Source organism: Macaca fascicularis, chromosome 12, assembly GCF_037993035.2.
Source record: "Macaca fascicularis isolate 582-1 chromosome 12, T2T-MFA8v1.1".
Taxonomy (NCBI): Eukaryota; Metazoa; Chordata; class Mammalia; order Primates; family Cercopithecidae; genus Macaca; species Macaca fascicularis.
The window spans coordinates 97418716-97433627 of record NC_088386.1 but is presented as its reverse complement, the minus strand read 5'-3'; the positions used below and the strand labels follow the sequence as shown (position 1 = coordinate 97433627).

The 14912-nt window shown below is 39.8% G+C and overlaps 1 protein-coding gene across 1 annotated transcript in view; it reads left to right on the top strand.

Annotated features, from left to right (window-relative positions):
- Positions 1 to 637: 637 nt before the first annotated feature.
- Positions 638 to 14912, top strand: part of LOC102118970 (cation channel sperm-associated targeting subunit tau) — a 74385-nt gene continuing 60110 nt past the window's right edge. Inside the window, exons 1-3 of the mRNA XM_015432548.4 lie at positions 638 to 994; positions 12985 to 13071; positions 14397 to 14448. Of these exons, the coding sequence (XP_015288034.2) occupies positions 764 to 994; positions 12985 to 13071; positions 14397 to 14448 (370 nt within the window). The 5' untranslated portion in view covers positions 638 to 763. The remainder of the gene's footprint in view (positions 995 to 12984; positions 13072 to 14396; positions 14449 to 14912) is intronic.

The following is a 14912-nucleotide window of genomic DNA, read 5'->3' as shown; positions in this document are numbered from 1 at the left end:
TGTTAGTCTGCTTAGGGTAATGGTCTTCAGCTCCATCCGTTGCTGCAAAGGGCTAATACGGGGACAGTGAAAGGGACGGATGACAGCAGGTTGGCAGAGCTATGAGTAAATCATTGCAATTGTCTCGTGTGTGAGATGTCCCAAACTAGGTGCCATAAAGGGAAAGGTACGATTCAGATATTTAGGGTCAGAATTTAAAAATGTGTCTGAATTTTTAAGATTCTGTGGATATGATATTGCTGCATCAAATGAGTTTGGAATGTACTACAGGTTTAAGAGGGAAGATGAATATTAACGTGTTATGTCTGTGGAACAATTGAGTAAAAGTGTCAAAGTAGACTGTTGGATATTTAACATCTGGAGCTCAGGGGACAGTGTAGAGGAAGTAATAACTGATATTGTAAATCTTCCAGAAAGAAATGGTGCAGGGAGAAAAGGACTCGTGAGGGCTAAAGGGCGGACAAGACAGTGAACTAAAGTGGTTGGGCCCCGTGAGGGGCCTTTGCTCTCCACCAGCGTGCTCTGACTTCCTTCTAAAGGAGACTGAAATAGCCTGGCAAGTGTGTGCAGCAGACCCTCCAAGCTCGCTAAGCACGCATGCCTCCAAAGCTGGCCTCCCGCCACTCCCAGCTGGGGCCCGGCCTGAGTGGGTCACTAGGCGGCAGGCACGTGCTGGGAAAATGCTGGAAAGGCTGCGGGAGGGCCACGCCTGCGCGGTAGCGGGCCGTCGGTTGGGCGCAGACAGGCCCCAGAAGATGGAGAGATGGAGCCACCCCAAGATACAAATAGGCCTTTCAGCACACTTGATAACCGCAGCGGGCGGGTCCAAGCCAGGGCCCCCACCCCGCTATTGCAGAGGAATCCCTACAGCAGCCCGGATGTCATGCACATGAAAGGGTCAGACGCTTCTTCCGTCCCTTACACCCTGGACCAGGGCACGATGGCCCTGCCTAAGGACAAGAACAAGGAGGGCACCGGGCACCGGCTGCTGAACGTGAGTGGGGGCCTGGCCAGCACCTGGAGGACCAGGGCCAGCAGGACACCTGGATGGTAGTGAAAGGATTAAAGGGTTCAGTGTGTGCCAATTGCCTCTCCCTTCAATTGGCACACATTGAACCCTTTAATCCTTTTTTTTTTTTTTTCATTTATAGCAATTCTTTTGTTTTATTTTTTATTTTTATTTTTTATTATACTTTAAGTTCTAGGGTACATGTGCACAATGTGCAGGTTTGTTACATATGCATACATGTGCCATGTTGATGTGTTTCTAATAGTCTCTGGTAATCTTTTGTATGTCTGTGACATAAGTTATATTTTCTTTTTCATTTCTGAGTTTGTTTATTTGAGTGTTCTCTCTCTTTTTCTTGGTTACTTAGTAAGGTCAAAAACCAAATTTTTGTTTTGCTGATTCTTTGTACTTTTTTAAGGCTCTATTTCAGTTACTTCTGCTCTGATCTTTGTTATTTCTTTTCTTTCACTAATTTTGGGTTTGGTTTATTCTTTCTTTTCTCCTTTCTTGATGTGTATTGTTTGATTGTTTATTTGAAACCTTTCTACTTCTTTGATATAGGTGCTTACTGCTACAATCTCCCCTCTTAGCACTGTTTTTGCTGTATAGCATAGTTTTGGTATGTTGTGTTTCAATTTGTATGTGTTTCAAGAAATTTTTAAATTTTCTGTTTAATTTATTCCTTGACCCAATGATCATTGAAGAGCATGTTGTTAATTTACATGTGTTTGTACAGTTTTCAAAGTTCCCCTTGTTACTGATTTCTGGTTTTATTCTATGGTGGTCTCAGAAGATACTTGATATGATTTTGATGTTTTAAAATTTGGTAAGACTTGTTTGTGTCCTAAGATATAGTCTGTCATGGATAATTTTCCATGTGGTGATGAGAAGAGTGTGTATTCCATAGCTGTTGGATGAAATATTCTGTAAATGTCTGTTAGGTCTATTTGGTTTAATGTGTAATTTAAATCCAATGTTTCGGCCGGGCGCGGTGGCTCAAGCCTGTAATCTCAGCACTTTGGGAGGCCGAGGCGGGTGGATCACGAGGTCAGGAGATCGAGACCATCCTGGCTAACATGGTGAAACCCTGTCTCTACTAAAAATACAAAAAACTAGCCGGGCGCGGTGGCGGGCGCCTGTAGTCCCAGCTACTCGGAGGCTGAGGCGGGAGAATGGCGTGAACCCGGGAGGCGGAGCTTGCAGTGAGCCGAGATCGCGCCACTGCACTCCAGCCTGGGTGACAGAGCGAGACTCCGTCTCAAAAAAAAAAAAAAAAATCCAATGTTTCTCTGTTAGTTTTCTGTCTAGATGATCTGTCTAATGCTGAGAGTAGTGTGTTAAAGACCCTAGATATTATTGTATTGGAGTCTACCCTTCCCTTTGGATGTAATAATATTTATATATCTGAGTACTCTGGTGTTTGGTATATAATATATTTAGAATTGCTATATCCTCTTGCTGAATTGACACCTTTATCATTATATAATACTCTAATGACCTTTTTTTTTATTGTCTCTTTACTGTTTTTTACTTTAAGTCTGTTTTATCTGATATAACCATAGCTACTTCTGCTCATAGCATAGCTATTCTTGGAATATTTTTTTCTATCCCTTTACTTTCATTCTATATGTGTCTTTACAGATGAGATGAGTTTCTTATAGGCAGCATATAGTAGGGTTTTTTTTTAATCAACTTTTTTGCATTTTTATTTCTCTTTCTTTCTTTTCTTTTTTTTTTTTTTTTTTTTTTTTTTGAGACAGGGTCTCACTCTGTCACAGAGGCTGGAGTGTAGTGGCATAATCACAGTTCACTGCAGCCTTGACGTCCTGGGCTCAGGTGATCCTCCCAACTCAGCCTCCTGAGTAGCTAGGACTGTAGGCACTTGCCACTATGCCTGGCTAATTTTTGTGTATTTTGTAGAGATGTGGTTTTGCCATGTAGCCCAGGCTGGTCTGGAACTTCTGGGCTCAAGTAATCTGCCTACCTTGGCCTCCCAAAGTGCTGGGATTATAGGCATGAGCCACCATGTCCAGCCTATTTTATTTTTAATATTGGTCAAGTGAAGTAGTGAGAAGTGGGGAAAGCATTTTGATCTTTTTAAAAACATGCGTTAAAATCTTCCTGGAGGGTCACATGCCCAGAGAGAGCATGACGGCTCCATGCCCCTTCCCCTCTACCAAAATTAAAAATAAATGTATACATATTATTATCATGGTGACTGAGTTTTTTGGCATTCAATTAAGTTCTGTGCCTGAGGCTGGGTATGATGACTCATGTCTCTAATCCTAGTACTTTGAGAGGCCAAGGTAAGAGGACTGCTTGAGCCCAGGAGTTTGACGCTACAGTGAGCTATGATTGCATCACTGCAGTCCGTCCTGGGTGACAGAGCAAGACCCTGTCTCCCCCGTGACCCAAAAATTTTATGCTGGAGGCAATTACTCTATATGAGTCCCAGCCCAGCCAGCAGGTGCTAATAAATGCTTATAGAAGGAACACTTACCATACGTAAAATCTAGCATCGCTGTCCCGTAATGCAAGCAGCATTCATTGTTAGAGCTACATGACAAAGCTCCACAGACTGGGTATTTTAAACCTCAGACATTTATTTTCTCACAGCTTTGGGGCTTGGAAGTCCAAAATTAAGGTGGTAGGGTTGGTTTCTTCTGAGGCCTCTCTTCTTAGCATATGGGATTAGGGTCCACCCTGATGACTTCATTTTAACCTAATTACCTCTTTAAAAATCCCATCTCCAAATACAGTCACATTCTGAGGCACAAGGAGTGAGGATTGTAATGTATGCATTTTTGGGAAAGATAATTCGGTTTTTAGCTAGAGTAAACTCTTAAGTATTGATTACCATATACCAGGTACTGTATATTAGTTGCTTTATTTATATTAATTGTGTGTGTGTGTGTGACAGAGTCTTGCTCTATCCTACCCAGGCTGGAGTGCTGTGGCGAAATCATAGCTCACTACAGCCTTGAACTCCTGGGCTCAAGCAATGATCCCACCTCAGCCCACAGACATGTGCCATCACACCAGGCTAATTTACTTTTATCTTTTGTAGAGATGGGGGGGTATTGCTAGGTTACCCAGACTGGTCTCGAACTCCTAGGCTCAAGCAATCTTCCTGCTTTGACCTCCCAAATTGGTGTGATTACAGGTGTGAGCCACCATGCCTGACCTATAAATATTAATTTTCTTAAGTCTCACAAGAGCCCCATTAAATAGGTTCTGTTATGATTCAGCAAATTGCATGCGGCATCTGTGACTTACAGAGGTTAAGTAACTTGCCCCGGGTAACACAGCCAGAGGGCAGAAGCAAAATGTAAACTCAGTAGGTCTGGCTTCTTTTACCCAAATCTGGAAAATCAGGTCATGTTTTTTTGATCCATTTAGCCAGTGTATATCTTTGAAGTGGAAAGCTTAATTCATTCACATTCAAGGTTATTATTGATAGGTGGGGGCTTATTCTCATCATTTTATTAATTAATTTCTGATTGTTTTATATGTCATTTGTTCCTTTTTGTCTCCCTTATTATTATAGTTGTTTGGTGGTTTCTGTAGTAGTAACATTTGAATCTTTACTTTAGTTTTAACTCTGCAATTAAATATTTTAACTGCTCTCCACAGTCTTTTTTTTTTTTTTTTTTTTTTTTAGTGTACTTTATGTTCTAGGGTACATGTGTACAACGTGCAGGTTTGTTACATATGTATACATGTGCCCTGTTGGTGTGCTGCACCCATTAATTCATCATTTACATTAGGTATATCTCCTAATGCTATCCTTCCTCCCTCCCCCATCCCACAACAGGCCCCGGTGTGTGATGTTCCCCTTCCTGTGTCCAAGTGATCTCATTGTTCAATTCCCACCTATGAGTGAGAACATGTGGTGTTTGGTTTTCTGTTCTTGTGATAGTTTGCTGAGAATGATGGTGTCCAGCTGCATCCATGTCCCTAAAAGGACAGGAACTCATCCTTTTTTATGGCTGCATAGTGTTCCATGGTGGATATGTGCCACATTTTCTTAATCCAGTCTGTCATCGATGGACATCTGGGTTGGTTCCAAGTCTTTGCTATTGTGAATAGTGCTGCAATAAACATACATGTGCATGTGTCTTTATAGCAGCATGATTTATAATCCTTTGGATATATACCCAGTAATTGGATGGCTGGGCCAAATGGTATTTCTAGTTCTAGATCCTTGAAGAATCACCACACTGTCTTCCACAATGGTTGAACTAGTTTACAGTCCCATCAACAGTGTAAAAGTGTTCCAATTTTTCCACATTCTCTCCAGCACCTGTTGTTTCCTGACTTTTTAATGATCACCATTCTAACTGGTGTGAAATAGTATCTCGTTGTGGTTTTGGTTTGCATTTCTCTGATAGCTAGTGATGGTGAGCATTTTTTCATGTGTCTGTTGGCTGCATAAATGTCTTCTTTTGAGAAGTGTCTGTTCATATCCTTTGCCCACTTTTTGATGGGATTGTTTTTTTCTTGTAAATGTGTTTGAGTTCTTTGTAGGTTCTGGATATTAGCCCTTTGTCAGATGAGTAGATTGCAAAAATTCTCTCCCATTCTGTGGGTTGCCTGTTCACTCTGATGGTAGTTTCTTTTACTGTGCAGAAGCTCTTTAGTTTAATTAGATCCCATTTGTCAATTTTGGCTTTTGTTGCCATTGCTTTTGGTATTTTAGACATGAAGTCCTTACTCATGTCTATGTCCAGAATCGTATTGCCTAGGTTTTCTTCTAGGGTTTTTATGGTTTTAGGTCTAACATTTAAGTCTCTAATCCATCTTGAATTAATTTTTGTATAAGGTGTAAGGAAAGGATCCAGTTTCAGCTTTCTACTTATGGCTAGCCAGTTTTCCCAGCACCATTTATTAACTAGGGAATCCTTTCCCCATTTCTTGTTTTTGTCAGGTTTGTCAAAGATCAGATGGTTGTAGATGTGTGGTATTATTTCTGAGGGCTGTGTTCTGTTCCATTGGTCTATATCTCTGTTTTGGTACCAGTACCATGCTGTTTTGGTTACTGTAGCCTTGTAGTATAGTTTGAAGTCAGGTAGCGTGATGCCTCCAGCTTTGTTCTTTTGGCTTAGGATTGTCTTGGCAACGCGGGTTCTTTTTTGGTTCCATATGAACTTTAAAGCAGATTTTTCCAATTCTGTGAAGAAACTCATTGGTAGCTTAATGGGGATGGCATTGAATCTATAAATTACCTTGGGCAGTATGGCCATTTTCATGATATTGATTCTTCCTATCCATGAGCATGGTGTGTTCTTCCATTTGTTTGTGTCCTCTTTTATTTCACTGAGCAGTGGTTTGTAGTTCTTGAAGAGTTCCTTCACATCCCTTGTAAGTTGGATTTCTAGGTATTTTATTCTCTTTGAAGCAATTGTGAGTGGGAGTTCACTCATGATTTGGCTCTCTGTTTGTCTGCTATTGGTGTATAAGAATGCTTGTGATTTTTGCACATTGATTTTATATCCTGAGACTTTGCTGAAGTTGCTTATCAGCTTAAGGAGATTTTGGGCTGAGATGATGGGGTTTTCTAAATATACAATCATGTCATCTGCAACAGGAACAATTTAACATCCTCTTTTCCTAATTGAATACCCTTTATTTCTTTCTCTTGCCTGATTGCCCTGGCCAGAACTTCCAACACTGTGTTGAATCGGAGTGGTGAGAAAGGGCACCCTGTCTTGTGCCAGGTTTCAAAGGGAATGCTTCTAGTTTTTGCCCATTCACTATGATATTGACTGTGGGTTTGTCATAAATAGCTCTTATTATTTTGAGATATGTTCTATCAATACCGAATTTATTGAGAGTTTTTAGCATGAGGGGCTCTTGAATTTTATCAAAGGCCTTTTCTGCATATATTGAGATAATCATGTGGTTTTTGTCTTTGGTTCTGTTTATGTGCTGGATTACGTTTATTGATTTGCGTATATTGAACCAGCCTTGCATCCCAGGGATGAAGCCAACTTGATCATGGTGAATAAGCTTTTTGATGTGCTGCTGGATTCGGTTTGCCAGTATTTTATTGAGGATTTTTGCATTGATGTTCATCAGGGATATTGGTCTAAAATTCTCTTTTTTTGTTGTGTCTCTGCCAGGCTTTGGTATCAGCATGATGTTGGCCTCATAAAATGAGTTAGGTAGGATTCTCTCTTTTTCTATTGATTGGAATAGTTTCAGAAGGAATGGTACCAGCTCCTCCTTGTACCTCCAGTAGGATTTGGCTCTGAATCCATCTAGTCCTGGACTTTTTTAGGTTGGTAGGCTGTTAATTATTGCCTCAATTTCAGAGCCTGTTATTGGTCCATTCGGGGATTCAACTTCTTCCTGGTTTAGTCTTGGGAGAGTGTATGTGTCCAGGAATTTATCAATTTCTTCTAGGTTTCTAGTTTATTTGCATAGAGGTGTTTATAGTATTCTCTGATGGTAGTTTGTATTTCTGTGGGATCGGTGGTGATATACCCTTTATCTTTTTTTATTGCATCAATTTGATTCTTCTCTGTTTTCTTCTTTATTAGTCTTGCTAGTGGTCTATCAATTTTGTTGATCTTTTCAAAAAACCAGCTCCTGGATTCATTAATTTTTTGAAGGGTTTTTTTGTGTCTCTATCTCATTCAGTTCTGCTCTGATCTTAGTTATTTCTTGCCTTCTGCTAGCTTTTGAATTTGTTTGCTCTTGCTTCTCTAGTTCTTTTAATTGTGATGTTAGGGTGTCAATTTTAGACCTTTCCTGCTTTCTCTTGTGGGCATTTAATGCTATAAATTTCCCTGTACACACTGCTTTAAATGTGTCCCAGAGGTTCTAGTATGTTGTATCTTTGTTCTCATTGGTTTCAAAGAACAGCTTTATTTCTGCCTTCACTTTGTTATGTACCCTGTAGTCATTCAGGAGCAGGTTGTTCAGTTTCCATGTAGTTGAGCGGTTTTGATTGAGTTTCTTAATCCTGAGTTCTAGTTTGATTGCACTGTGGTCTGGGAGACAGTGTGTTATAATTTGTGTTCTTGTACATTTGCTGAGGACTGCTTTACTTCCAACTATGTGGTCAATTTTGGAATAAGTGTGATGTGGTGCTGAGAAGAATGTATGTTCTGTTGATTTGGGGTGAAGAGTTCTGTAGATGTCTATTAGCTCTGCTTGGTGCAGAGTTGAGTTCAATTCCTGGATATCCTTGTTAACTTTCTATCTCGTTGATCGGTCTAATGTTGACAGTGGGGTGTTATGGTCTCCCATTATTATTGTATGGGAGTCTAAGTCTCTTTGTAAGTCTCTAAGGACTTGGTTTATGAATCTGGGTGCTCCTGTATTGGGTGCATATATATTTAGGATAGTTAGCTCTTCTTGTTGAATTGATCCCTTTACCATTATGTAATGGCCCTCTTTGTCTCTTTTGATCTTTGTTGGTTTAAAGTCTGTTTTATCAGAGACTAGGATTGCAACCCCTGCCTTTTTTTGTTTTCCACTTGCTTGGTAGATCTTCCTCCATCCCTTTATTTTGAGCCTATGTGTGTCTCTGCACATGAGATGGGTCTCCTGAATACAGCACACTGATGGTTCTTGACTCTTTATCCAATTTGCCTGTCTGTGTATTTTAATTGGAGAATTTAGCCCATTTACATTTAAGGTTAATATTGTTATGTGTGAACTTGATCCTGTCATTATGATATTAGCTGGTTATTTTGCTCGTTAGTTGATGCAGTTTCTTCCTAGCATGGATGGTCTCTACATTTTGGCATGTTTTTGCAGTGACTGGTACCTGTTGTTCATTTCCATGTTTAGTGCTTCCTTCAGGATCTCTTGTAGGGCAGACCTGGTGGTGACAAAATCTCCCAGGATTTGTTTATCTGTAAAGGATTTTATTTCTCCTTCACTTATGGAACTTAGTTTGGCTGGATATGAAATTCTGGGTTGAAAATTCTTTTCTTTGAGAATGTTGAATATTGGCACCCACTCTCTTGTGGCTTGCAGAGTTTCTGCTGAGAGATTCATTGTTAGTCTGATGGGCTTTCCTTTGTGGGTAACCCGACCATTTTCTTGGCTGCCCTTAACATTTTTTCCTTCATTTTGGCTTTGGTGAATCTGACAATTATGTGTCTTGGAGTTGCTCTTTTCCAGGGGTATATTTGTGGCATTCTCTGTATTTCCTGAATTTGAATGTTGGCCTGCCTTGCTAGGGTGGGGAAGTTCTCCTGGATAATATCCTGCGGAGTGTTTTCCAACTCGGTTCCATTCTCCCCATCACTTTCAGGTACACCAATCAGACATAGATTTGGTATTTTCACATAGCCCCATATTTCTTGGTGGCTTTGTTCATTTCTTTTTACTCTTTTTTCTTTAAACTTCTCGGTTCATTTCATTCATTTGATCTTCAATCACTGATACCCTTTCTTCCAGTTGATCGAATCTGTTACTGAAGCTCGTGCATTTGTCACATAGTTCTCGTGTCATGGTTTCCAGCTCTATCAGATCATTTAAGGACTTCTCTACATTGGTTCTTCTAGTTAGCCATTCATCCAATCTTTTTTCAAAGTTTTTAGCTTCTTTGCGATGGGTTTGAACTTCCTCCTTTAGCTTGGAGAAGTTTGATTGTCTGAAGCCTTCTTCTCTCAGCTTGTCAAAGTTATTCTCCATCCAGCTTTGTTCGGTTGCTGGTGAGGAGCTGCGTTCCTTTGGAGGGGGACAGGCACTCTGATTTTTAGAATTTTCAGCTTTTCTGCACTGCTTTTTCCCCATCTTTGTGGTTTTATCTACCTTTGGTCTTTGATGATGGTGATGTACCGATGGGGTATTGGTGTGAATGTCCTTTCTGTTTGTTAGTTTTCCTTCTAACAGTCAGGACCCTCAGCTGCAGGTCTGGGAGTTTGCTTGAGGTCCACTCCAGACCCTGTTTGCCTGGGTATCTGCAGTGGAGTCTGCAGAAGAGTGAATATTGCTGAACAGCAACTGTTGCTGCCTGATCGTTCCTCTGGAAGGTTCGTCTCAGAGGTGTACCTGGCCGTGTGAGGTGTGAGGTGTCAGTCTGCCCCTAGTGGGGGTGTCTCCCAGTTAGGCTACTTGGGGGTCAGGGACCCACTTGAGCAGGCAGTCTGTCCATTCTCAGATCGCAAACTCTGTGCTGGGAGAATCACTACTGTCTTCAAAGCTGTCAGACAGGGACATTTTAATCTGCAGAAGTTTCTGCTGCGTTTAGCTATGCCCTGTCCCCAGAGGTGGAGTCTACAGAGGCAGGCAGGACTCCTTGAGCTGCGGTTGGCTCCACCCAGTTCGGGCTTCCCGGCTGCTTTGTTTATCTATTGAAGCCTCAGCAATGGCAGGCGCCCCTCCCCCAGCCTGGCTGCCACCTTGCAGTTAGATCTCAGACTGCTGTGCAAGCAATGAGGGAGGCTCCGTGGGCGTGGGACCCTCCTAGCCGGGCATGGGATATAATCTCCTTTTGTGCCATTTGCTAAGACCCTTGGTAAAGCACAGTATTAGGGTGGGAGTGACCCGATTTTCCAGATGTGTGTGTCATGGTTTCCCTTGGCTAGGAAAGGGAATTCCCTTCCCCCTTGCACTTCCCAGGTGAGGTGATTCTTCGCCCTGCGTCGGCTCTCGCTCGGTGGTCTGCACCTACTGTCCTGCACCCACTGTCCAACATGCCCTAGTGAGATGAACCCAGTACCTCAGTTGGAAATGCAGAAATCACCCGTCTTCTGTGTCGTTCACACTGGGAGCTGGAAACTGGAGTTGGTCCTATTTGGCCATCTTGGAACTGCCCTGTTTTTTTTTTTGTTTTTTGAGACAGTCTCACTCTATCGCCCAAGCTGGAGTGCAATGGTACGATCTTGGCTCACTGCAATCTCCGCCTCCCAGGTTGAAGCGATTCTTCTGCCTCAGTCTCCCAAGTAGCTGGAATTACAGGTGTGCACCACCATGCCCTGCTAATTTTTGTATTTTTAGTAGAGGTGGGTTTTCACCATGTTGGCCAAGCTGGTCTCAAACTCCTGGCCTCAAGTGATACACCCACCTCGGCCTCCCAAAGTATTGGGATTACAGGTGTGAGCCACCATGCCTGTCTTCTCCGTAAGTCTTATTCTGAAGTTTTCCCTGCTATCTTTTGGTTTGGTTGAAGCTCATCTTTTAGTAGATTGCTTGGGAGGGGCTCAAGAGTAAAGTGTTATCTGGAATGTCTGTTTCATGTATTTTTAAAAATAGCCTTCATACTCGAATGCTGTTACTTTGTTGGATAAAAATAGAGTTGGTTGGATAAAAATCCCTGGCTTGAGCTTTCTTGCCTTGAACTTTATAAAAATACAGCTCTACAGTTGCATTACTTTGTGTGTTGCCCTTGAGAAGTATGATGCCAGTCTTATTTCTTATCTTCATAGGTAACTTGGTCATTTGCCTGTAGGCAAGATGTCATTATAAAGCCTAGTAATTTTACTAGGACATATCTTGGAGTTGATCATTATGAGCCAGTTTTTCTAGACACATGGTGAGTCCTATCCACATATAGATTTTTTTCTTATTACTTAAATTTTTCTTGGATTGTAATTTTAAACTTTTAGTTTTTCCTCCATTTTGTTTTACTTCTTCGAGGATTTTTCATTTGTCTGCCTTCCAGTCGAACTATTTTTCCCTGACCCTTTATCCTTCTTTCTCTATCTCATTATCATTTTCTTCGCTGGTTCTTATCTTCTTCAATGCCCGTTATAAAGTTTTTATTTGAATCGATGCTACCTTGGGCACTTTGTAATTTAGTATTTATTTCTGGGATGGTTTGTCTTTTTAAAAAATTTATTTCCTGAATTAATCAAGGCTTATTTCATTTTTTCTTCTCTTTAGTCAACTTCTGTTTTAATTGTTGAATAAATGAATGAACTGTTAATTGTAGGCTTAAAAACATCTCCAAATGCTTGTTTGAAGATACTTAATTCAGTTTGAAATCTTATGTTATAATTTACTTCTGTTTTGTGGTTATTTGAGAGGAAGAATTTTTGTCATATGAAGATTTCTCCCCATTTTCTCCTTATAACAGCTTTTAATGGAGTTGGTCTGATTTTCCGTATTTCTTGGCCATGATCATTTCTTTGCCGTGGTTTAAGTATACTCTCTTCTTTCAGTGTATTGAAGTATAGTTTCTTTAAATGGATGAAGTTGTAATTGATGGGAGGTAAGGGGAAAGAAGGGGCATAACCTGTTGTTCTCTTCGGTTTTTTGGCTATGCTTAATTTTCCCCTCTTACATCCTTCTTTCTCTTCCCTGCCATGTATACAGGGATACCTCTTCCTCTCTGACACCTTCACGCTCATCATGATGAGCGCTGCTTCTGGTCCTTCTCTTTCAGGTCCCTTCTCTATGGCTGTTACCGTGAGCTACCACTCCTAGACCTGTGGTCAGAATTTTTGTACTCAATGTTGAACTTTCTCTTTCTCAGGATGATTTTATTTGTGCTTCCTTTTGTGTTCCCTACTTCTCTCTGTTCTTTTCCAGCATCTCTTAAGATTTCTCTTTCCTTGCTTTCTGTCCCTATAGTGTGTGTGTGCGTGTGCATATATATGTGTGTATATGTGTGTGCATGTGTGCATATATATGTGTGTGTGTGTGTATATGTATATATATATATATTTGATTGAGTAGAGATTCACACTCAAGGTATCTCCTATACTAGGACCAGCTGGAATTCTCCTTATAAGCTTTTCAAGATATCCTACTAAATATTCCATCTCTTAACAAACTGAAGAACTATGTACTTTTCTCTTATTTCTTGATTCCCTTAATTTTATACTTGTGTACATTTTTATTTCTCTGATAACTTCTTATTGAGGATAGGGATGAGTTTCTTAATCATATTAATACCTACTACCAAGGAGACCTGATACTTACTAGAGATTCATACAATAATTATTGAATTGATATTTCACCTAGTTATATTTTTCTTTCTTTTCCCAAATCTTAATTTATTTACATTGTAGATGCTGAAAAAAACTCTTAAAGGGTCTGATAGTGAAGAACTGGAAATAACACAGGAGACACCAAATTTGGTGCCGTTTGGGGATGTGGTATGTATGAGTAACCCTCAAAAACCTGTATAAGTTATTTATTATTTGATAATCAAAAAGTATATGCAGAAAATGGTTCTCTCTGATAATATATTTATGAATTTTTAATTTTTATGAGTCAGAAAAACATTGTAATAATCACTGAAATTATAGAAAGCATCCTGATTCACAGAAATAATATCTTCTATATTAGGGATTCCCAAATCTAGTTACATCAGAATTACCTGAGATGCTTTTTATAAAACATTAACTTGAGGCTCCACCTAACATCTGCTAGCTTAGAATCTCTAGGAGAGGAGCCTGGGAATCAGTAATTTTACTGAGCTCTTAAAGTGATTATATTTATTGCTAGATCATGCTAAAGTTTGAAAATTGATCCTGCGCCCCTCCCCCATCCAAAAAGCCTCCTAGAAACAAAAGCAAACACCCCCCCCTCTTTTCACACACACACAGACACACACCCACCCACCCACCACAAAGGGATGACCCAGTATCTAGGCTGAGAACCAGAAAAATCTGTTATTCTGTTTTCAAAGTACAGAAAAAGACATGAAAATCTACATGCATATAGAACTATCAAATATCATTACATTCATTTACAGTTATCTTTATTTTCTGAACACTATTAGAGTTGTAACTGGGTATGAAATAAGAATTTTTCTTGTCCCTCTACCTCCTATCATATACAATGTTTAATATAATATTTCTGTCATTTCGACTTGGTTTTAAATACTAAACATGGCTAAATATATTTAACTAATTCTCATATAAGGATTCAAATGTTCCTGCATTTATTTTGTATTTGATTTTTTGGTTAAGCACATGATGCAATTTTCTTTAACATTTAGAACAACTTGGTGCAAGAGCATGAATATTTTACAGCCCCTGGCATGTTACAGCCAATAAATCATTGCTGAATGAATTAAGTGGTCTTAGGATACTGGATAAAAGAGTTTGTCTGACATAAGGCACATTTCTTAATTTTATATGCAGGGTGCTGTATTTTATCAGTTCTCACCTAATATCAAATAAAAACAATTTAAAAAGTGATGATCAGATTTATGTGAATAATGAATTATTCTTTGGCTTTGTATTCTTGTTCATTTTCGGTTTACTTTGAATGCGGCTTGCCCATTTTTCTTCAGTATTTCTGCTTTCTGATGATTTCTATTAACTAGATATTTTTCATGAGAAACAATATTTCGAGTGAGAAAAAACAACAACGTGGAGTTTTACTTTTTAAAAATAGAGTTCAGTGTAAAGTGGAAGAACAGTTAACTTTTTAAATGCATTCATTGTCTGTGTTTTTGTTTTGATTGTTGTAGGTTGGCTGCCTGGGCATTCATGTAAAGAACTGCAGACATTTTACGCCTAACAGTATCCTTTCTTTTGATTTAAGAATCATAGTAATTGTATCTCACTGTTTCAGTTATCCATTGCTGCATTACAGATCATTCCAAATCTTAGTGGCTTAACACATTGACCATTTTATTATTAATCACTACTGTGCATTCACTAGTTGCTTCTTCTGCTTCATGATACAACAGCTTGGGTTGTAGTTGTCTGGCAGTTCAAAAGGGCTGGAATATCTAAAGTGGCCCATTTACATGTCTGGTTGCTTTAGTGGGATGCATGGAAGGCTAGACTCAGCTGGGATGCTGAAATGGTTGGATCTCTCCCTCTTTCCCTGAGTCCTATCATGTTTTTTCCCCCTGTATTAATTTTAATTTAAAAATATATCACAGTAATATATTATTTATCTTGATTACTAGTTTTTGGTGTCCCCTTAAATTTTGTGCCTGAGGTGAGTGCCTTTTTGGCTTACTAGTCCCAACCCTAGT